The 24464-nt window shown below is 45.7% G+C and overlaps 1 protein-coding gene across 1 annotated transcript in view; it reads left to right on the forward strand.

Moving 5' to 3' along the window:
• Positions 1-553: 553 nt before the first annotated feature.
• The window catches only part of LOC126336236 (transmembrane protease serine 9), a 39005-nt gene continuing 15094 nt past the window's right edge, over positions 554-24464 (forward strand). The window contains exons 1-2 of the mRNA XM_049999726.1: positions 554-858; positions 22739-22925. Coding sequence (XP_049855683.1) covers positions 753-858; positions 22739-22925 — 293 coding nt within the window. The 5' untranslated portion in view covers positions 554-752. The remainder of the gene's footprint in view (positions 859-22738; positions 22926-24464) is intronic.

Below are 24464 nucleotides of genomic sequence, written 5' to 3' on the forward strand. Positions count from 1 at the left end.
CGACTTGCTGATGGTTCTAGCACGCTTCAGTGGAGATATAAACAAATAACGCAAAGAGTTTGTCTCCATTAATCGAAGTTGACAACACAATGTACTTGCAAAACATTGCAAAGATGAACTCGCCATTTCAGAAATCGAAAATACTGCAGGTAAACCGAGCGAGTTGGTGCAGTGGTAGCACACTGGAGCGCATTCGGGAGGACGAAGGTTCGATCCCACGTCCGGCCATCCTGATTTAGGTTTTCCGTGATTTCCCTAAGTCGCTCCGGGCAAATGCTGGGATGGTTCCCTGGAAAGGGCACGGCCGACTTCCTTCCCCAATCAGATGAGACCGATGACCTCGCTGTTTGGTCTCTTCCCCCACAACAACCCAATGAACAGCCAACTTCCAAAGTCTGTAGTGACGTCACAGCGGCAAGCGGCTCCCGTGCTCCCACCGGCGCCGGCAGCCGTGTGACGCGCTCGCCACTTGCAGCGGCTGCGCCGGCACGTGACTGCCCGGCACACTTACCTGGATGCACCGGCGGCGTTGCGCAACGCGTGAACTAGACCCAGTTGCGCCGCGCAGCCTCCGCGAGCGCCGATAAGCTATCACTTTCACCTTCGCGGCGGCGCGGCGCGCCCCGCCATTCCGCGATGTAAACAGTGTTCGGCGGCCGTCGGCAGTGGGAGGGGGGCCGAGGTGCGCGTTTAAAAACTGTCGGCACCGCCAGGCGGGCACAGTGCAGCCAGTGGCTTGCGGAGGCGCGATCATGGCAGCGACACGCCCCACCACGTGCGGACCCACTGCGGCGTCGTTCGCTGTGCTACTGGTGGCTGCGGCTACCTGCGTGACGGGGGCGTCGGCTGCCCACAACTGTGAGTGATTCTGTCAACCGTTCCCACAAGTATCTGCGTCCTTCACACCTACCCTCCAATCGAACGACCACTGTTCATAGCAGGCCGGAGTGGCCGTGCGGTTCTAGGCGCTACAGTCTGGAACCGAGCGACCGCTACGGTCGCACGTTCGAATCCTGCCTCAGGCGTGGATGTGTGTGATGTCTTTAGGTTAGCCAGGTTTAATTAGTTCTACGTTCTAGGCGACTGATGACCTCAGAAGTTAAGTTGCATAGTGCTCAGAGCCATTTGAACCATTTTTGAACTGTTCATAGCACGTGTTTTCCCTCCTGCTTCCTAAAAAGGTACGGAATGCCTGGGCCCACACAGTATGTGTTTTTAGTGGTGAATGCAACGAATTACTCTTTTGAGTAATCTTGCTATCGTAACATGCTCCTCGTTCCCAGAATGAGATTTTCTCTCTGCAGCGTAGGGTGCGCTGATATGAAACTTCCTGGCAGATTAAAACTGTGTGCGGGACCGAGACTCGAAATCGGGACCTTTGCCTTTCGCGGGCAAGTGCTTTACCAACAGAGCTACCCAAGCACGACTTACGCGCCGTTCTCACCGCAATACTTCTGCCAGTACCTCATCTCCTACCCTCCAAACTTTACAGAAGCTCTCCTGTAAAGTTTGGAAGGTAGGAGACGAGGAACTGCCAGAAGTATTGCTGTGAGGACGGGGCCTGAGTCGTGCTTGCGTAGCTCAGTTGGTAGTGCCCTTGCCCGCGAAAGGCAAAGGTCCCGATTTAGAGTCTCGGTCCCGCACACAGTTTTAATCTGCCAGGAAGTTTCATATCAGCGCACACTCCGCTGCAGAGTGAAAATCTCATTCTGGAAACATCCCCTAGGCTGTGGCTAAGCCATGTCTCCGATATGTCCTTTGTTTCAGGAGTGCTTGTTCTGCTAGTTCGCAGGAGAGCTTCTGCAAAGTTTGGAAGGTAGGAGACGAGGTTGCCGACACGGTAGCTCAGCGTGTTCGGTCAGAGGGTTTAGTTACCCTCTGTAATAAAACAACTGAGTGAGTGGATCAACGAACAGTCAGAACGAGTATCATCCGACGTCCGCCACGAACAAAGTCAACGAACAACATAGAACAAAATGAAAAGAAAAAAAGTTGGTAGAGCAGTTGCCCACGAAAGACAAAGTTCCCGAGATCGAGTCTCGGCCCGGCACACGGTTTTCATCTGACAGGAAGATTCATGCTCGTCGTTATTTATGTTACTATTCTAGCGGTCTTCCCAAATATGTGATGCTCGAGTGTAAGGTTCAGCGAGCTTTTTCATCTCGAACTCGTGCATTTCACCTTATCGCCATAAATATGTAGTCTGATTGTAGTACCGTTTCTAAAATCGCTGCAAACATTAATCATATGGCGAAAGCTTGATGCCAAAGCTCGTTGTTCTGACGCATCCTTGCCTCATGGCGAGTCAAGGCTGAAGTAATAAATTAGTTAAAATGAAAACAATTTTGTGCTTCAGTCACTCTCTGCTTGTGTGCACTACCCATTTCGGTGGTCGTGCCAGCGTCACCATCAGCTGGATTCCATTTTTTACACGTGTAGTTTTTTTTTTCGAACTTGCTGCATACTGCAGGTGAAAAATAGGCCCATAATTTGTTTTATAATTGAAACAAATGGTAATAAGGTGCATTAAGAGGTTTTTTTCCTTGATTGTCACTAGTTTGGGATACCTACGCCCATTTTCCATCGGTATCGTAAGCGTGAAAATACAGGCTAAAGGCTATGGGCAAAAAATTGCTCGTGCAGTGACGATCAATTTCTTATTATGTGGTGTAACTACTGTTGTTGCGCGACTGCTACGGCCGCAGCTTCGAATCCTGCCTCGGGCATAGATGTGTGTGATGTTCTTAGGTTAGTTAGGTTTAAGTAGTTCTAAGTTCTAGAGGACTGATGACCACAGATGTTAAGTCCCATAGTGCTCAGAGTCATTTTTTTTACTGTTGTTGTGTCGGCATAGTGTCGCTTTGATGGTCACTTTAGGGGCTTGCGCCTGTATTATCACACGACAAGGATGGTTTGAAAATTTACTTAGGTATCTGAAACTAATCATCATCAAGAAAGAAAATCATACTTCCTAATGGAAATTATGACAGAGTGCAACCATTTATTTGTTTTCTTCATGTACCTGTGTCAAGTTTCATTTTCTTTATAGGCGTTTGGCCATCGCCATTCAACCATCCATTACATTTCCTTAGTATCATTCTTAACCTTAAATTATTAAACCCTCGTAAAATTAACTACTGTAACTGGTACCATTTCGCGGTCCCCGCCAGTCTGCTATTGTCTGTATAGGGTATCAAACAAGATGTTTTGTATTTATTTTGTATATGACACACCATCGCAGACCTTAAATTAACTACTGACTTTCTTTGAATAAAATATGGAGTAGTAAAATTTACGATCGTTTAGTAACAGTGTTGCATCCTCGCCCCTTTAGTGTACTAGAGTTAATTGTTATTCAACAATGCACTTCACTAACTACTGTTTACGAAAAAAAGCATATAAGTAAATGATTGAAACGTGACGCCACCACAAACAAGATTTTGGCAGCCAGCGACAACGTATAAGTTTGAGGAGCCCATGCCAAGAATGGGAACACAAAGCACATATCTATGATTTAAATTCAATTCTAGTTGTAAAACTGAACGAAGTCTACTTGATGATGATGGGAAGACAATCGAAACGCGTGTTAGACTTAAATCACAAAGACAAACGCAAGTCGCTACTTTTGCATCAGCTAATCAGTCACACTCCTTCAAACCAGTGGTGAGTTGAGCAAACGGGTTGTAATACATTTAATGAAGATATTTAGTTCATGGGGTCATCTGTTAGACAGTCTATCGCAAGTTTAACACATTTTACTCTAGTTCACGTGAACAGAAAGACACATATTCCGGCTCGGTCTAGAGTTCAGAAAGAGAATTCGTCCAGAAACCCTCATTCTGGCTGACCGCAATGAGGTGCAGCCATTACCTGGCCAAATGATGCTTTTGCTTCGAATAAGCTGAAAGACAGTCGTCTACGGCAGCATCATCTTAGAAGATAACTACTGCAGAAATAATGTTACGGCCAATTTCAGCAAACGGTACTGGTATTCGTCCAGCTTTATTTGAGAGAAACCACTCAAACTAAAAGCAGCGTCTTTAAGGCTGGTGTCGGGGTTGTCGGAACACTAGTTGACACACATTCGGGATAAACGTGATTTGAAACCCTGTCCGACCCTCCATGTTTGAACTGAATCTCAGTACGATCCCTTTAAAACAAATGCAGCCGATTTACTGCCCATGGTTGTCGAGTGCCGAGTTTCTGTCCTTCGGTAATAATGCTGCTATCGTTGACTGGACGTTAATGTTTGGTTCTTTTTTCCTGGTCCTCCGCCGGAAAATCGAGTTTAAGTTACTTCAGTTTTTCAAACGACACTTCAAGCGAATATTTATTCGAACCACTGAACGAGGTCAAGAAAGTTTACTGGCTACTTGACTACCGAACTACAAAAGCATGAGAAACCGTAAAAGAGCTTTAATTTGGCTGCAGAATTCTATTCGCACTTTATATAAATAGGTGTGGAAACGCTTATCGTGTTTTATTTGTATATAGCGACAAATAGATTGTCTACTGTGACCGGTAACACTCAAAACTTAACATCAACACATTGTCCTTCTGCCCATACGCTATTGTACAATACTCCTTCTGCTCCTATGCTATTGTACATACCACTCGCCAAAGTGGTTCCGGAAACGAGCTTCTGTGTGGAGAAATTAACTTAACTGCTGCCGTTCCTTTCAGCTTTGTGTCAATTTTACATATAACACAGACCTCCCATTCTGCTGTGACTCTCCGATATTGCACTATACGAGATTAACAGCTGAGCCTACTCTGTTATCGTTCGCACCAACGCAGAAGCTAGCCGTCTGCAGTTGAAACGATTTCGGAATACGCAAATGACGGCCACCGTGACCGCGATGTGAGCTCTGCTTTGTTGTGTAAACAAACGGCCGCGTTAGTCGGTCAAGGTTTCGGAACAGGTTGCTCGTGCCAGGCGCCGAGTCCACTCCCGTCTGGTTTTCCGGTTCGAAGAGCAACGCGAGTAGCTGCGTCTGTCGCAACGCGGATTCATAATTCTCCCAAAGATGTTTTTTTAAAGGTCAGTGCACAGTTATTGATGGTATTTCAGAGGTTACTGGTTTTAATGTAAATGTAACACTGGAAATTTACCTTCCCTTTACTTACTAACCAGTAGATAATTCATATTATTTTTTAACGTTCTTTATTCTGCAATATTCATATTTTTTGTGATAAATATACATTTTTGACCCCTTAGTATGCTCACTATTCTCACTTAGGTAATCCATCACTCTCTACTTGACATTGCTTTTGTTGAAGTTACTGACACCGTCACTGATGTGTTTACTTGTTTATCGTTTGGGCGAAATTAAATATTGCTGTGAAGGGAACATACGACCATATTTGAGGTTTCGTCCTTGATACGACTGTGCTGTTATTACGATATCTTTTTTCCCGGCGTATGTTCTGACCATTAATGCCGGCCGGAGTGGCCGAGCGGTTCTAGGCGCTTCAGTCCGGAACCGCGGGACCGCTACGGTTGCAGGCACGAATCCTGCCTCGGGCATGGATATGTGTGATGTCCTTAGATTAGTTAGTTTTAAGTAGTTCTAAGTTCTAGGGGACTGCTGACCTGAGAAGTTAAGTCCCATAATGCTCAGAGCCATTTCTGACCATTAATACTGATGCGTGATGACGCAACAGACCTAGAAATTTCGTCTGGTCGCTGTGTCTAGTGCCATGGAGCGTGCAATATCCATCGGTCTAAATACCTAACGATGGCAGCAACAACTGTGCTACAACGGAATTTTTTTTTCTCACGAAACGAGTAGTTGAAGTAACGCAATCGTTAACTAGAAAGTATTTACCAACTCAGGCCTCGGGACCTGAGGGTGCGGCGAATGTGAAAACACTGGCCTGGCAATTACAAATGAGCAGGAAGATAAGGGCAGATACCGATTAAGCAAGCGACTCTGGGGATGTGGGTCGCACCAACTGCGTAGTTAGGTTCTCCGGGCTCCGTCCTGCAGACGCGGTTCAACGGAGTTGGCCGAATGGGACGTCTGAACTGCCGAGGCTGCTACTACGGTGAAGGGTGCTCAGATGTACGGGGTGGTCCGCTCTGGAGCGAGGACAGCGTAGCCAGGGCGAAGATAAGGGCTGAGTCGGCCGCACGCGCGGCCACGTGGGCTCCGGGCGGCCGGACGCCGTCTGGACGTCGGCAGCCACGTGCAGCGCACGGGCCCGCATCTGGCTGTCACTTGGAGCCGGCGCGCGTGGCCGCGATGCGCAGCGGTGCACGCAGCAATGCAGCCACGTCACCACGGGGCCGGCGCGAGGGCGGCTCACGCCTCCGCTGGAGCGCGCGCGCTCTGACCACGTGCGAGGCAGCCAGTGGGAGTTAGATCTTCTACGCTACAAAGCTCACATATCCTGCCTGTACAGGAATTTCAACAGTTACGGAAGAAAGCATACAATCATCATAGCAACACGCACAGACCCGACAAGAGTGGTAGCGGATGGCTTGGAGGAGGGTAAATGGGAGAAACTGCCGTCCCGACTGCAGCAAGGGGCCCGTGCGATAAATTTCTTGGACACACATGACCCTTAAATCGGAATCGTATGAAATGACGAGCTGTGATAGCATGCTGCTATAGCATATAAGGGGAGGACCTCGTCGAGAAGCACGAAAAATGGGTGTTCAGAATTTTTTCATACAAAAGCACTCCGTCTTCAGGCCACAAGTGGCCCGTCGGGACCATCCGACCTCCGTGTCATCCTCAGTTGAGGATGCGGATAGGAGGGGCGTGTGGTCAGCACACCGCTCTCCCAGTTGTTATGATGGTTTCTTGACCGAAGCCGCTACTATTCGGTCGAGCAGCTCCTCAATTGGCATCACGAGGCCGAGTGCACCCCGATAAATGGCAACAGCGCATGGTGGTGTGGATGGTCACCCATCCAAGTGCCGACCACGCCCGACATGGCTTAACTTCGGTGATCTCACGGTAACCGGTGTTTCCACTGCGGCAAGGCCATTGCCATTTTTTCATACAGGAATTGTTTTTATTAAAATGCACTGACTCGTGGCTATTTCCGAAACCACTAGAAACAGAAAATTCTTAAATTGGAATGAATTTGGGAAACATCACGATAAGATAATAAAAAATATCTCGAAAATGTTGTCCTTTGAAGTCCAGATGACACCTGCCTTTTCAATCATGCAACACACAGTGAAGGTGTATAGAAGGATAGTTTTTATATCACTGATATTACCAACTCTTAATTGAAAATCACAAGATCAGTGGAAAGAACAAAACATGCTACACCACTTCAGTACGAATGTTGTACAGCACCTGTTAGAGTGTGGACAGCTACCTGAGTATTCTGCTCGCAGGAAAGTACTACTCTTATGAGATTTCAGGCAAAAACATGAGTCGATTTACCGATGCACATACTCCCAACTTAGAAGAAAAGAATTTGCCAAAAAGGTACTGTGCTACGTGAGAGGGAAAAGAGATGAAAGCGTATTGTAGAGTAACAATTGTTGTGTTGCTCTACGTTTAGAGAACTCCTTTGAGGGTTGCTATACTCAACAATTATAGTAGCTGATATGTACGAGGGAATATTGTAATAAATCCAACGCAGAAATAATCCTTAGAATGTGATCTTTAATTACCAATATTCACTTTTCCACATAATCACCAGCCAATTGGATACATTTCTGCTAGCAATGAACAAGTTTTCTGAAGCCGTCACGGGAGGACACTCTGTTCCCGCAGCCACAGTCTCCAAGATCTCTCAACGTCTTCATCAGAAGTATAGTGATGTTCCTGCAGATCGTCTTTCATTATCTGGAACAGATGGAAGTCAGACGGTGCTAAAACTGGACTGCATGGAGGATGCCGTACGGTGATGAGACTCAGTCTCTGAGGTTATGCCATGGTGGCACGTGAAGTGTGTGTTTTGGCATTGTCATGCTTCAGGAAAACATTTACCTTTTCCTTTCGGATCCTTGTTAGCCGCCGTTTCAGAGTTCGCAGTGTTGTGATGTAATGCACTGAATTTATTGTTGTTCCACGATCAAGGAAATCAACATCGATAATACCATCTGCGTCCCAGGACACTGTGGCCACGGTTTTTCCAGCTGAGGGCTGCGTCTTGAATTTCTTTTTCTGTGGCGAATCTTTGTGTCGATATTCCATAGACTGACCTTTCGTCTCGGGGTCGTAATGGTGTACCCACGTTTCGTCTACTGTCACAATTGAAGGCGTCACCTTCTTTCTCGAAGAGCTAGAGGAATTCCTGGCAAATTTTAAGTCTGAGCGGTTTCATTTCAGGAGTCAGCATCCGGGGTACCCATCGTGTACAGATCTTCGGGTAGCCAAGCAAAGCAATAATGTGACACACACGTTCTTGTGAAATGCCGATTGTACTTGAAATATCTCTCTGAGTGATGAGACGATTTTCCTGAATCAATCTGTCGACATTTTGCTTCTGAAACTCTGTGGTTGCTGTCACAGGACGTCCAACTGTTTGTTTGTCACGCAGGTCCGATGTCCCCGCCTCATCTTTAAACTTACTCGCCGAACGACGCATAGTACTCACATCAACACAATCACCATAAACTGCTTTCATTCTCTGATTAATCTCCTTTTGGGTGACAACTTCTGCTATCAAGAATTCAATGACAGCACGTTGCTTAAATCGCACTGACCGACCGTCTGCGCAGGGTTCCATACTTTACATTGTGACAACACAACCTTTCAATGCTAAGGCTTACGTTTGTCTCAATTGTGTGAGTGTGTGTGTGGGGGGGGGGGGGGGGGGGGGCGGAAATAGAGTCACCAGTTTACTTGTATTATTATTGATATTCGCTAACGATGCAAAGGCTGTGACAAACAGACTGAAAAGCTTGTAAGGATGTTGCAGGCGAGGTTGTGCTGGGAAATTCGATACATTGCGTAGATTTACAGTTATTTAGGATTGAAATTGCCCAGTGTGGTCACTGCACGTGAAAATTCAAGCACTTGTAAACACTAAAATGCGGTAATTCACTGATATTTGTGGGTCCATTCGCTACCAGATGTTGAAATGCTCATTACCAGCTAAAATGTGCCTTTTCTGGAAGTGATAATTGAAGCTAAGTGAGTAAAAGCCATTTTTGTCAGGTTTGAGGAAACTAAACAAAGAAAAAGTTTGGCGACACTGTCTCCGGCACGCTGCTTAAATTTGCGCCTGCGACGACCAGACTGGCTTACTTCAAACGAAAATAACTCGGAAATGTGGTAACGTATTAATTTTTTCTCTTAACAATTATTTTTCAGCATGAACTTCCCTCTAACGCCTTTACAATCATTTGAGACTGTTTCTGACTACACTCTTTGCGTCAAATGTCCAGGAGCGGCAGACCACGTACCGAGGAACACCTTTCGATACAGACAAAATGTTTGTTTACTGTTCTCGGCGACGCTGGACGTTCTTTTGTATGAGTTAAGCCCCTGAGAGATGGCACGGTGTATGCACTCTCCGGCGTTCGTGCGCCTTGTGTACAGGACCATCTTAAGCAGTTTGAGAGCGAAAATTGCGAAGGGAACTGTATGCAGTGGACACTTGGAGTAGCTTACGTCGTAAAAGACCATTGCTGACAGCTGCTCGTTAAGCTGCTGGTCATGGACGGGTCAAACAAGACAGACAGACAGAAATAAGTGACTGCGGAAGGTCGTGTTGGCTGAGGAATAGCGATTTTGCCTGTTCAAATGATGCAAGAGGTAGATTGCACCTGCAGCCCAATCAGGCGTTTTGACCTGCAGTGTTGTGGAGGGTGTAGACTAGGTCGGAGGTGTTTCCGTGACGTTTGGGATTTTTCCGTACCATGTCTTGTACCAAGTCGTTCACGTTACCGTGAACACCGAACAGGATGTTTGTTCCTACATTCCTGTAACCAGGTGTTGCCCTTTCTTCAACATCTTCATGATGAGTATGCTGTGGACATTCCATTCTTCCAAGATGACAACGGACGTGTTCACAGGGCTGCACGTACACATTCCTGGTACCATATTGCACATCAACTGGCCCGCTAAATCAGCGAATCTTAATCAAATAGAAAATGTCTGGGACTATGTGGAAGAGCGGGTGAAATGTAGCAATCAACAAGCACGCAGAAAGGTAGCTCTACATGTTCTAATCATCAATGAGCGGCTTCAGCTAGATATGCCACACCCGAACAAACATATGGAGGCTAGATACAATATGAGCGTGACGTCTCCTGATAGTGACAAACATATTATACGCTGTGCTTGTAATGCGCCTGACAGTGCTAAAAGCAAGAGCTGGCACACATTTGAGCGACATTGGTAAGAAATAGATGCAAATGTAGGTGCAGAGATTAACCGATCAGTTGCCTAAGCTACACACTTGGTTACACACACATACCAGGACTTAACATGTGTAGGCCTGACCTACCTGTCCATTGTCGGCCTCGACGCGTCAGGAACGCTTTGCTTGCCGGGCTGGCCCATTAACATAACAGGTAGCGACCGACATGGATGATGAATGACTGTGGGCCGATAGGCTGACAGGGACTGGTGGCCGATGCGATCTGCAGCCGCAAAGCAGAACACAAGAGAGCAGAACGGGTCACACGCCGTGGTTGCAGCACCTGCAACCCCGCGTTACGCATTGTGCTCCCAGCTGCTAGCTTTTCGCATTGGGACATAACGTAATTGGGACGCTTGCAGACGTTGCTTAGTCCAAGCAGGAATACTAGACCACTTGTTTGGGAGGTCACACCAGACATGCCCTTCCCCGTAATGGACAATAGCTTACTTATTTATTACAAGAGATAGCCGTAAAATTCTCATTATCACATCACAGAAACAGGTACGTAATTAGTTTTTTGTGTCTTTCTGGGTACATGTCTTAGTCTTAGTACACACTGAAATCTCTGTGCCACCGTACCGTAGCGCACCGTAAGGTTAGCCAAAACAAAAAGGCAATATCGAGCGATAATTCATTTTCTGCATTTGAAGGGGGACACGACTGCAACAATCCATGCACAGTTACTGGAAGTGTACGGAAACAGCGCACCATAGTATGGCACAATGATTACGTGGCGCACACGCTTGAAATGTGGTCTAACAAGGCCGAGTGACGAAGAGATTGGAGATGCCTGATGAAGACCCCGAGATACGACGTCGAAACATCGTGTTGGGAAGACGTGGACCACCAGCAGTAAACCAGATTCTATGAGTTGACGTCGAAGCTCGGAACGCCTGCTGGATTATTTGACTGCTCACATACATCCAAAACGCCCACCGAACCGAGGCAGCAGCGGTAATGTTGCAGCTGTATCATGCCAATCTAGAGGCCTTATTCTGCCGCCTAATCACCATCGCTATAATTTCGAGACAAAGAAGCGAAGCAAACAGCGGAATCATGTGGCCCCACAGGAAAAAAGCGATTGTGATGAATGTTTTTATGGGACTGTCACGTCTGGGCAAACCGTCACGGGAGTGTACTTGTCGAGTTGACGGGAGACTGTTAAGACGAATCGTTGTCGGAAGCTTTCCAAGGCGGTGATTGTTGGTTCACGACAACGCTCCAGCCCATTCTCGACGGGACACAGGCGTTGCTACTTTGCGCTATCGAATTTTGCCTCACTTGCTATATCCTCCTGACGTGTCACGTAGTGACTTATTTACCTTTCCTCTCGGCAGGCATTTTCAGAATGCTGAAGAGGCGATTTTCGAGGTGGAACTTTTCCTAGACTGCCAAAATGACTACTTCTGCAACCAAGCTCTCCAACAGGTCATTCGTCATTGGAAAACAGGTGTTACAATGAAGGGTAAATACAAAGAGAAGGGCAGACATCGTCGCCAAGTATCATAGTTGGAGGCTGGTTATTTTTTGGCAATAAATAAAACTATACTTAGCACAATTCTGTGCTGGACTGAGAATCGAACATGGGCACTTGGTTTCCCAGAGAACTAACCCATGAAACTATTTTCCGCAGATAAATCTATAGTTTCAATCAACTAGAGTCTTTACCATACTTTTTAAAAAATTTTAAACTATTTTTCCATAGGCTTTGACCGAACCACTCTTCGTCAGTCTCATTCTCCGAGTGAGAGTCCAACGAGAGCTACAGGTACCCACCCACGTAGACTGTAAAGGTATGTGAGACATAATGGAAGTATCAGGCTTAGAAGCGAATCTCTCAGGGGGCATTTCTGCATATCTGTTACGTCTATCATTATAGGAAGTCTTTGTCTACTACCATAATTTTTCCCTTCTTCCACTCCACCCAGTTCAAGTTCGTTATTATCAGATGAACATCTTGGCAGATTTTATGTCAGCATCGTGCATATACCACCTATTTACTCCGTCTTCTGGTAAGTGTTGTTCACTAACTTATATTCTTTTGTGTTCTTCCCAGTTCCTCTCCAATTCCTATTTAAGTCTTCTACTTACCCCCACAATTTTTCCCTGTACAAGTCCTTTAATAGTTAATCTAATTAAGCTGCATGATGAAAAGAAGTGAAGCATCCTGAAGACATGGTCGGATGACAATGTAACGCTGTACAAGTGTGCACCTTCGATGGTTATGTAAATGATTAGAGGTACAATTCTTCGTGCCAGGTATAACAGCCACCAGAGCGCATTATTGTTCTCTATGTTCAGTGTTGTTACCACGCCTCGTTGGGTATACAAGGAGGAGTGAACAGCGTCAGATGTTGCGTGATTACTATGAAGGACCCGGAAATGCCAGGTACTCGTGTGAAAACACGTTATCAGCGTGTAAGTTTGGAAGGAGCCTAATTGTAGGTCTCCGTTTGTCCTACTGGTCGAATCATGCAGTGTCCAGATGTGAGGCGTTTGGATGTAACAATGTCCAGACGTTGCACTGCATTGGAACGTGAAGGAAAGCATACTCGTCGTCAGGTTTCTAGTCGTCCAAGTCTGACCGCCACAAGTGAGAATCGAGCATCAAGCACATCGTAATCTCTTCACATCTGCGCCTGCCATCATAGAACAAGTAATGTACTCCATGCAATATTCTACGCAAGCGAACTAGATCTAGACGAAAATCTGCAGTGCTTCATGTTCTCGAAACAAAACAGAGGGAGGGGATATACATACGCACTTTGTTAGTCTGATAATTTCAGTGCATTTCCAGTTGCTCTCTATACTGAATATGAAAATGTGTGAAATATAATAAGTTTCGTGATTCACATTACCACTGTCTGTTAAGCTACCATAGAAAGAGGTTATGTTGTGAACCACACACATACCACTATTTTCTGGACTTTGAAATAGCTTCTAAAGACCAAAAAACTGAATGAGATGGTTCCCCAAGATAACAAAATTGTGATCATGACTTTTCGCACACAACATTCTACCGGAAAAGAAGAGAGTCGAAGTTTTTGGAATGCTAAGAGGTGAGGTGGTTCTCCGCAGAATCAGCGAGGAAAGGAAAACAGTAACAAATATCGTTATAAGGAACCACAGAGGGGAAAAATTGAGGACATAGATTCCTACGCATCTAATAAATAACAGATGTTGAATTTAAGAGCAACTGTGAGATGAAGAGTCAGCAATAGCGACAAAATCGTGGCAGGCCACGTCAAGCCGATTAGAATACTGATGACCAAACAAAATATTTAGCTCTTGCAAGGTGCTAGTGGAAAAGCACCATCAGGAAAACGTATACAGATAATTCTGACTAGTCACAAGCGATCAGCGCTGAATGTGATCTGTGGAGGATAGTTTGCTTTCAGAACCGTGAAGTTGCATCGAAATCGTATTCTCCCAGTGTGACATCCCATTAGCATCGTGCGAAAAGCTCCGAGGAATGGTGGCTACGTACGGTATAATCTAGCAGAATATGGTCCGAACATGGTCATGTCCACACGTCAAACTCATCTCAAAATGTCTTCGTCCTTAATTACCTCTCCTTTGACAATATGACAGTCTTTCTTTAAAAAAAAAGGAAAAAATCTCTTACTCCATCTAATGGTAACAAGTAAACAGCTTTACTACGAATCACGAAGGGGCCATAGTTTGCAATAACATTTCGTGTTAATTTGAAAGACACTGTCCTCGTTTCACCAGATGGAAGCTCTTAATGTCCCAACTAGAGCGTAACGATAACCCGCTGCAGAAGGCACAGTAGAGAGCACGCTCTGTTTAGCAAACATGTGTTTATCGCTTTCTTAATTTGGGTCAGACACGATGAGGCGTGTCTGTTATGACTACTTTCTTTCAATATCATAGTCAAAATATTATCATAGAGCACCCATAATATGAGCGTGTGGGTTTCATTAATGGTGGCATAACCAGGGTAACGCGGCCGACCTAGTATCTTATCAGCCTAGACGTTCAGTACAAACGCAAACTTCTGGTGACGAAACTCTGTCTGAATATGCGGTATCTGTCCGAAAGAACAGACGCCACACGTTCATGTAAATTATTCGCCCCGATGGGCTGTGAATATACAACCTTCAGTGCAGATGCACATTTACGTTCGAACTCCCGCGGGAATCTAAAATTAGTGAGCGTGGAGGACATAGACGGGGAGCTAGGGGGAAATGTGAGAGGCGTGTCGATACAGTTCACGCATTTGTGACGAACACTGTGTCCGGATGGCACAGTGGTTAACGCAATTGCCTAGTAATGATGTCCACTAATGATACATTCCTTGCACGTAAATGATCCATGACAGGTAATTGATAGGAAAACAACAGCTAAACACCCACAATAGGATTGTCTCATGGCACGTCGAAACTTTTACAGTGAGGATTTATATACTATTGTTGACAATACGAGTAATAGACTACATTTAAACGCTTGATATGAATTTGTAAGAGAAAAGGTATAAACTACCGGGTTAGTTTTATACATGTTCTGGTAGTGTGATTTAACACAAGTTTATATAAGGTAGGAAGACAAGAAGTAATAACAATCAATAAAAAATGTTAGAATTTAACGACTGGTCGAAACGGTCTATAGATAAGAGATTTGAGGAAGAGGTAACGTGCTGCCATGGACAAATTGCATTCTACAGGCAGCCACATTGATTCTCTACAGTAAGGCGCTAGTGCACATTTTATTGGTCAAAGTACTCGTTTTATCTCTTCCATCGATACACCAAGACATCGTTACATAAATCGGTAGCACACAATAGCTGCTTCGACGATCAGATGAGGCGGGTATCGCTGGATTTCAAATTACGGGCTATAAAAATGGTGGTACAGTACCTCCAACCCGTAGTGTTACATAAGTTCGTGCTTCTTGTAAGTTAGACTGGTCGTGTACTTCTTGAGTCACGCTCATATTCGTCTAATCTATGTTAGCAGACAATATGAAAACAGTAGTTCTGCTGCCAATGAAATTTGAAGAATTCGACGTACTTAGTGGTTGATACGATACTTCGTTGCAATAGTTACATATCTACCTTCTATTGCTAAGACATGGAACCAGTCGTTTTCAGTAAAACACATTTGACAGCTGACTATCAGGACTCAAAATAGAAATGACAGTGAACTTGCACTCAGCGGCGGGTGAAATAGACACAGGCAAGTTCTTGGAGAAGAAAGAAGAACTAATGCGATTTTCTGATGGCATTTTAGGTCTGTCAGTAACGGAATAAGACTTTTGAAGATGAGTTGAACGGAATGGACAGCGTCTCGAGAAGAGGTTATATCATGGACACCAACAACAGTAAAAAAAAAAAAAGGTTAAGTGAATGTAGTCGAATTAAATCATGGGACATTGAGGGATTAAGAAAAGGAAATACGACACTAATATTCTATTTGCAACTCGATGATTGTCTCTTAGTTTTCACACTTTTCCTCGCCGAGGTTGCCCAGCAGTATTTTTATAGAGACAATAAGCCATGCACATAACAAATTTGATTGAAATTGCTCCAAGTGTTCCTGATTTATGTGTCAGTGTCGCTCTTTTTTCATTTCCACCCTTGTGGGATGTAGATGGTTCTTAACCCCACAGTGCTTCTCTCCAGACAGTAAGTAACCAGCAAACCTCCCATTCTTTAAAGAATCGTATTGCCCTGCACAGAACAGCTTCAAACTTCTGATTACATTTCGAATGAGTTAAAATGTTAATCGGAAAAAAGTTTGTGGTTTGAAATGGTGTTTAAAAATTGTTGGAAGCCGCCAGCTGCTCTCATTACCGAACAGTGGATGAGTATAATGAGGCTAATTTGCACATCTTTTTAAGAAAACCTTGTTTTCACGCATCCCTGTGTTCATGGCGTACAGGTACAGGGCGACAATTATTGAACAATATGAATAAAACGTAAATTAGTTACAAACTAAGGCGTGCACACACTTTATTCAACATGTAAACGTCCCTGCAGAGACTTGGATTTAGGTTATGACACGTTAAATATGCCTGCCATCCTTGGCGATGATGTGGAGCGGAAGAATAGCGAAATTCTGCATGACCCGCTGAAGTTGCGGAACATCGATGTTGTCGATGGCCTCCTGAATGGCTGTTTTCTGCTCAGCAACGGTTTCAGGGTTCTTGCTGTACACCTTGTCTTTAACATGGTCCTATAAAAAGGGGTCGCACGTGTTCAGATAAGGAGAATATGGCGGCCAATCGAGGCCCATACCAGTGGCCTCTGGGTACCCCAGAGCCAGAATGCGATACCCAAAGTGGTCCTCCAGGACATCAGACACTCTCCTGCTTCGATGGGCTCGAGCTCCGTCTTCCATGAATCACATCTTGTCAAAATCAGGGTCCCCAATGGGATGACATCATCTTACAACCCCTTCACGTACCGTTCGGTAGTCAACGTGCCATCAAGGAATGTCGCACCGATTATTGCGTGATGGGCACTGAACACCACACAATTACCCTTTGAGGTGAAGAGGCTTCTCGATCGCGAAATGCGGATTGTCAGTCCCCTTATTGACGAACCCAACCGAATGAAAGTGCGCTTCGTCACTAAACCAAACCATGCATGCGCATACTACACTCCTGGAAATTGAAATAAGAACACCGTGAATTCATTGTCCCAGGAAGGGGAAACTTTATTGACACATTCCTGGGGTCAGATGCATCACATGATCACACTGACAGAACCAGGGGCACATAGACACAGGCAACAGAGCATGCACAATGTCGCCACTAGTACAGTGTATATCCACCTTTCGCAGCAATGCAGGCTGCTATTCTCCCATGGAGACGGTCGTAGAGATGCTGGATGTAGTCCTGTGGAACGGCTTGCCATGCCATTTCCACCTGGCGCCTCAGTTGGACTAGCGTTCGTGCTGGACGTGCAGACCGCGTGAGACGACGCTTCATCCAGTCCCAAACATGCTCAATGGGGGACAGATCCGAAGATCTTGCTGGCCAGGGTAGTTGACTTACACCTTCTAGAGCACGTTGGGTATCACGGGATACATGCGGACGTGCATTGTCCTGTTGGAACAGCAAGTTCCCTTGCCGGTCTAGGAATGGTAGAACGATGGGTTCGATGACGGTTTGGATGTATCGTGCACTATTCAGTGTCCCCTCGACGATCACCAGAGGTGTACGGCCAGTGTAGGAGATCGCTCCCCACACCATGATGCCGGGTGTTGGCCCTGTGTGCCTCGGTCGTATGCAGTCCTGATTGTGGCGCTCACCTGCACGGCGCCAAACACGCATACGACCATCATTGGCACCAAGGCAGAAGCGACTCTCATCGCTGAAGACGACACGTCTCCATTCGTCCCTCCATTCACGCCTGTCGCGACACCACTGGAGGCGGGCTGCACGATGTTGGGGCGTGAGCGGAAGACGGCCTAACGGTGTGCGGGACCGTAGCCCAGCTTCATGGAGACGGTTGCGAATGGTCCTCGCCGATACCCCAGGAGCAACAGTGTCCCTAATTTGCTAGGAAGTTGCGGTGCGGTCCCCTACGGCACTGCGTAGGATCCTACGGTCTTGGCGTGCATCCGTGCGTCGCTGCAGTCCGGTCCCAGGTCGACGAGCACGTGCACCTTCCGCCGACCACTGGCGACAACATCGATGTACTGTGGAGACCTCACGCCCCACGTGTTGAGCAATTCGGCGGTACGTCCACCCGGCCTCCCGCATGCCCACTATATGCCCTCGCTCAAAGTCCGTCAACTGCACATACGGTTCACGTCCACGCTGTCGCGGCATGCTACCAGTGTTAAAGACTGCGATGGAGCTCCGTATGCCAAGGCAAACTGGCTGACACTGACGGCGGCGGTGCACAAATGCTGCGCAGCTAGCGCCATTCGACGGCCAACACCGCGGTTCCTGGTGTGTCCGCTGTGCCGTGCGTGTGTGTACAGCCCTCTCGCAGTGTCCGGAGCAAGTATGGTGTGTCTGACACACCGGTGTCCATGTGTTCTTTTTTCCATTTCCAGGAGTGTAATTCTGATCATGCCCCGCGGCCAACCGTACAGTTTGAACATCGTAGCGCAAATAATTCAGAAGTTACGACAATTTTATTCCATACAGTTCAGTAATTGTTACTGTATACCTTCCGTGGTATATTTGGATGCTTTCAGTGAAATATGTTGCAAATAGAGATGTTACTAGAAAAGTCACAAATTAAATCATCATGCCTGATGTGGCAGTTTTACTGCACGAACATTTGAAATATAGTATTAGTTGAAAACAGTCTTGGTTGCAATTTTAGTTTTTTTATTTATCAACTACGCGTTTCACCTTATTTAGGCATCTTCAGGCTGATCTTAATTTGGTATTTCTTAGGACCATCCTTTAGACAGTGTAGCTAAAGGACATCGTCGAGTGTATAAGGCCAACATCGCCTTCGTTAACCTAGAAAGTATTTATTGCATTAAAACAAGCGTTCAGTACATAGTGCTCTGAAATGTGGAAAAAACCGCAAATTGTCGTTCATAAGAAGAAGAACAACACCAAAAATACAACAGGAGCGTAATATGTAAGAAATTGTCTACGCAACCTGCCACTGATGATGCCTTGCAGAAAATAAAGGCGAAACGCGTATGGCACTAAAATTGTGTTTTATTCAGTTACTGTCGGACGGCCCATAAGTAAAAATTATCAATATACCGTAATATTTACTGTGATTAACGAAAGCGATTTTGGCCTGATGTACTCGACGACGCCCTTTATCTACGCTGTCTAAAGGATTGTCCTAAGAAATACAAAATTAAGATCAGCCTGAAGATGCCTAAATAAGGTGAAACGCGTAGTTGATAAATAAAAAAACTAAAATTGCAACCAATATTGTTTTCAAATAATACTATTAAACACTGGTTTGCTGGTTCATGCCACAGATGGACTGGAAGAATTTCTATTTGAAATATAGTTAGCAGTAAACTTCTTTTCCTTTCATTATTTTGTAGGAAATGGGGGGGGGGGGGCGGAGTGGTATCAGTGAAAAAAAAGTTTCGTAAAGATATGAAATTAGTTGCAAAATTTGTTACAAGTGTCTAAGTGCTCTCATTCCGAAATACTGGGTGATTATAATTTGGGCATTTGCTCGTGGTGCGTTACGGTTCTTTTTCACTCACACCTCTTTGAGAGGGAGGTGGTTCTACTCCTACAGTATTTCTTTCCAAATAGCAAGTAGTAAGTGGATCAAGTTTGGTTGGGATCGATTCAGTCGTTTTAGAGCAGGATATGTTGAACATATATAAATACATTTTTATGGCGGCAAGATGGTTTTATAAAGGATTCCAAGATATCATATTATTTCCCACTCTTTTGGCAACAAAACCATATTTTTCAACAAAATCTCCGTTCAATGCGCCGGCCGTTGTAACCGTACGGTTCTGGGCGCTTCAGTCCGGAACCACGCGGTTGTTACGGTCGCTGGTTCGAATCCTTCCTCGGGCATGGATGTGTGTGATGTCCTTAAGTTAGTTAGGTTTACCTAGTTCTAATTCTAGGGGACTGATGACCTCAGATGTCAAGTCCCATAGTGCTTAGAGCCATGTGAACAATCCGTTCAATGCGACGCCTCCCACATCTTACTGGGAGGGCGTGTATGCCCGGCTAGTACCATTCTACTGGTTGACGTCGGAGCCAACATCTTGCTGCCTCTATAACCTCCCCGTCACCCATGTACTGCTTCCAGCGGAGTGCACACTTCATTGGGCCAGACAGACGCTCTCTATGGTCTTCTGTTAGGCGGTGAGGGACCCAGAGGGAACACACCTTTGAGTACCCCAACTGGTGGACGAGTGTGTCAGCTCTACCGACAGACACAACCAGTTGAGTAGAGAGGTGTTCGATTGTGATCCGTCACTCACCTCGAATGAGGAGTCACCACTGTGTGCTGTCGGCCGGCACGCGGGAGATCTGACAGGTTCGCGCGGCCTTGTTGCGGTGATGACAGGCACCTCGCACAGTGACTGACCGTGTTTTTGTTCACTGCCACGGCTCCGTAGACATTCTGCAAGCGCCTATGAATATCTGCGATGCTCTGGTTCCCCGCGAAAAGAAACACAAAGACAGCTCTCTGCTTGGAATTCACCTCTGTTAGAGACACCTTCTTCTACATCTACATCCATTCTCCGCAAACCACCAGACGGTGTGTGGCGGAGGGTACCTTGAGTACCTCTATCGGTTCTTCCTTCTGTTCTAGTCTCCCACTGTTCGTGGGAAGAAAGATTGTCGGTATGCCTCTGTGTGGGCTCTAATCTCTCTGATTTTATCCTCATGGTCTCTTCGCGAGATGTACGTAGGAGGGAGTAATATACTGCTTGACTCCTCGGTGAAGGTATGTTCTCGAAACTTCAACAAAAGCCCATACCGAGCTACTGAGCGTCTCTCTTGCAGAGTCTTGCACTGGAGTTTATCTATCATCTCCGAAACGCTTTCGCGATTACTAAATCATCCTGTAACGAAGCGCGCTGCTCTGCGTTGGAGCTTCTTATCTCTTCTATTAACCCTACCTGGTACGGTTCCCACAACGGTGAGCAGTACTCAAGCAGTGAGCGAACAAGTGTACTGTAACCTACTTCCTTTGTTTTCGGACTGCATTTCCTTAGGATTCTTTCAATGAATCTCACTGTGGCATCTGCTTTAGAGACGATTAATTTTATATGCTCATACCATTTTAGATCACTCCTAATGCCTATTCCCAGATAATTTACGGAATTACAATGAAATGAACACCCTTAGCTGCTTACAGGCGTTAACATATGTCAACGGGGACAGATGAAAATGTGTTCGAACCCGGGAGCTCCTGCTTACATGGCAGACGCTCTATCCATCTGAGCCACCGAGGACACAGAGGATACCGCGACTGCAGGGATTTATCTCTGGCACGCCTCCCGCGAAATCCACATTCTCAACGTATTGTCCCCGCCCATTATACTCATTACTCGTGGCGCGTTGCCGATTCCCATAAGAGTTCGGGCACTGTTTGTGCATTCGCACAGAAGAAGATGGTCAAGTGGGAGGTGAGCCTAAACTATAAATTTGCTACGATGGTATCTGTTCTTTCCAACATGTCCGAAAGAACAGATACCATCTTAGTAAATTTATGGAACTAACTGCTTCCAGTTGCTGACCTGCTATATTGTAGCTAAATGACAAAAGATCTTTCTTTCTATGTATTGGCAGCACATCACACTTGTCTACATTGAGATTCAATTGCCAATCCCTGCACCATACGTCAGTTCGTTGCAGATCCTTCTTGAAGGATATGACAGCGCGGCTACACCTCGGAACTTGATGAAACTATAGGGGCTGAAGCACGAATCCACTATGTCCCACAACAAATTCCGCATTTTTTTCAGCCGAAATTTGCCGACAGAAAAATGTGTTGCATTACTTATTGAATAAGCCCGACCCCCTCCTGTATATATTTTATTGTTGTTATTAAAACCTAAGCATGTCTGGACCGATAAAACTGGAGTTACGACAAGTTATATTGGAGAAGTGGGCGGTAACAAAGTGCGTTCTCACTTCCCTCAAGAACAGGGGACTCCAAACTACGGCCCGCGGGCCGAAACTGGCCCGCGACGGTCGGCAAACCGGCCCGCGTTACGTGGCCGGACATCCCCGGTATCCTGCCCGCCAAATATTTGAGGTGGTACCTATACTGCCAACAAATGAGTTTCGAGGACTATCGCGTCTAGTGCACCGCGACATTGGCTCTGCTACTCGCTACAAGACTACGTAACTAAACTTGTTGTTGCGCAGCTAGAAATAACAATGTCTTGACATACTCTACCTCTGTTACGTCTTGCAGTAATAGTGTTGCTAACAATGATTTTGAGATTTCGTTAACTTTGCAGGGTGCTTTAGTGAAGAATGTGCAGTGACATACTTTTTTGTCGGTGAAATTCACCAGAATAAAATAAGCCAGAAGTTCGGTCAGGTACGCCCACCAATCAATATTATGTAATTAAATAAAAATCGTAGTTCTTTTCAGTGCTAGCTCTTGCCATAACCTTAGATTTTTGGCATTTCATCTTTCCTTTAGCCTTACATTACGGTGATCGTGGAGTGCTAGGGTGCTTTAATCCCACTAGGTAGATATTGGCCCTTCGTGGAGGAGTCATTGTGGCCCGCGGATTAAAAAGTTTGGAGACACCTGCTCTAGAATGTTATCCTACTAGCCGCGTGGCGCTCGCAAAAAAGAATGCCACTCAGAAGAGACGATAGCTTAAAATAGAACTCTGAACCTTCACCGTGTGAGTGGAGAAACGTAAATAAATGACGTGAGCAAATGAACGGGGACGGCTCTAGAAATGGAGGTAAGACACTTGGTGACTGGAGGCCGGTGTGTGCGCAGTGTCGGACGTGCAGTGCGGCCGGCAGTGGTCTCCGGGTCGTCGCGGCGCGCGCATCGTGGGCGGCGAGTCGGCGGCCCCCGGGGAGTTCCCCTGGCTGGTGTCCATCACGCGCCAGGGCGGGCACTTCTGCGGCGGCACGCTGCTCACACGACGCTGGGTCGTCACCGCCGCCCACTGCATGTGCAGGTCGGTAGCGCTCTGCCGCCCGCTGCTCTCTGTAACACCTGCCATTCTGCTGCTGCTTCCGGAATGACACTTTCACTCTGCAGCGGAGTGTGCACTGGTATGAAACTTCGTGGCAGATTGAAACAGTGTGCCGGGCCGAGACTCTCGCCCCCGAGGCGAGAGTCGATCTTGGGTAGCTCAGATGATAGATCACTTGCCCGCGAAAGGCAAAGGTCCCGAGTTCAAGTCTCCGCCCGGCACACAGTTTTAATCTGCCACGAAGTTTCGTTTCCTGCTGCTGCTTATTTGTAAGTTTATTTGTAAGCTCTTGCAGAGGTTCAGAAGACGATTGCGCGAAAACTACGAGACTGAAAAGTGATACATGCGAGTGAACAGACCATGTCTCCGAGTATAGATTCGTAACAAGCGCCGTGACGTAGTTGCACTGGGCAGCAGGCGCGTCAGAACGTGCAAACAAAACATCTGCTCCACATTTTCGCAAGGATTAATCTGCACCTTTTAACAATCCTAATTCAACAAAGGTCAAAATTTAATAATGATTGTGGTGTTGCTCACGCTGCTAAATACTGCATTTTCGGGCAACAACAAAGTTATTATGTGGCAGGTTTCATTAGAGCACAGTTAATAAAGTCATTTCATGTAATAATGAATACACTAGGCACTCATCTTTTCGTGTTTCCCACGCTGAGCTCGTTGTAAAATCATGGCTCAGTCGTCGAAAATCTAGGTGGCGATGATTCCAAACTCGGATGCATAGAGGCCTAGGTTTTATTCTGCTATATTCAAAAGTTTTATAGATGTGTTTCACAAACCATTCTTGAAGATTAAACCTTTGAAAGATAGCACAATAGTGATGCAAAAAAAGTAATTTAAGTTACACTTCTTTTTTATTGCTTTTGTTGCAATATCAAGTAACACACAAAACGTCACTTTACAATACAAAACATACTTGGAAAACATCTTCCTTTCTGATAAAGTTCACATTTTGTAAGCTGACTACAATATGCGTCTTTCCAACATGACGTCCAAGACTTGACTTTCTCAAGGTCCGACTCTCTAACTAACTAACAATCGCTTACGCGCCCAAAAATCTGAGTTATAAGTACGTCAAAGATCATAGTGGCAAAAGAAAGAATATACATAAGAATAATATCATTACAATACAAACATATCGATGTATCAAAAATGAAATCAAATCTGAATGTTGTCTCAGATGTATGTTAACTACTTTACAGAAACACAGCAGGTGCAGGTGAGGTGCCGTAATGGTTGCGTAATTCAAGTACCATTACAACCTGCAGCTAGACAATCCAACGAACCGTTTCCTGGGCCTGGGTTTTTCTGGGCAATTTTTGTCAGTGACTTCAATGAACTGTAGACATGTATTGACGTTTGCCACCTGTAACGTGAGTTAAAAATTTGTAGGGCTGCTCTATCCACTGATATGTGTGTATTTTCTGTATGTCTTGTAGTTTTCGTGCAGTTATCTTCCGAAATTTTGGAAATAACCCCCATCTCCTCCCCCCTCCCCCACTGAAG

Source organism: Schistocerca gregaria, chromosome 2 (genome assembly GCF_023897955.1).
Source record: "Schistocerca gregaria isolate iqSchGreg1 chromosome 2, iqSchGreg1.2, whole genome shotgun sequence".
NCBI lineage: Eukaryota > Metazoa > Arthropoda > Insecta > Orthoptera > Acrididae > Schistocerca > Schistocerca gregaria.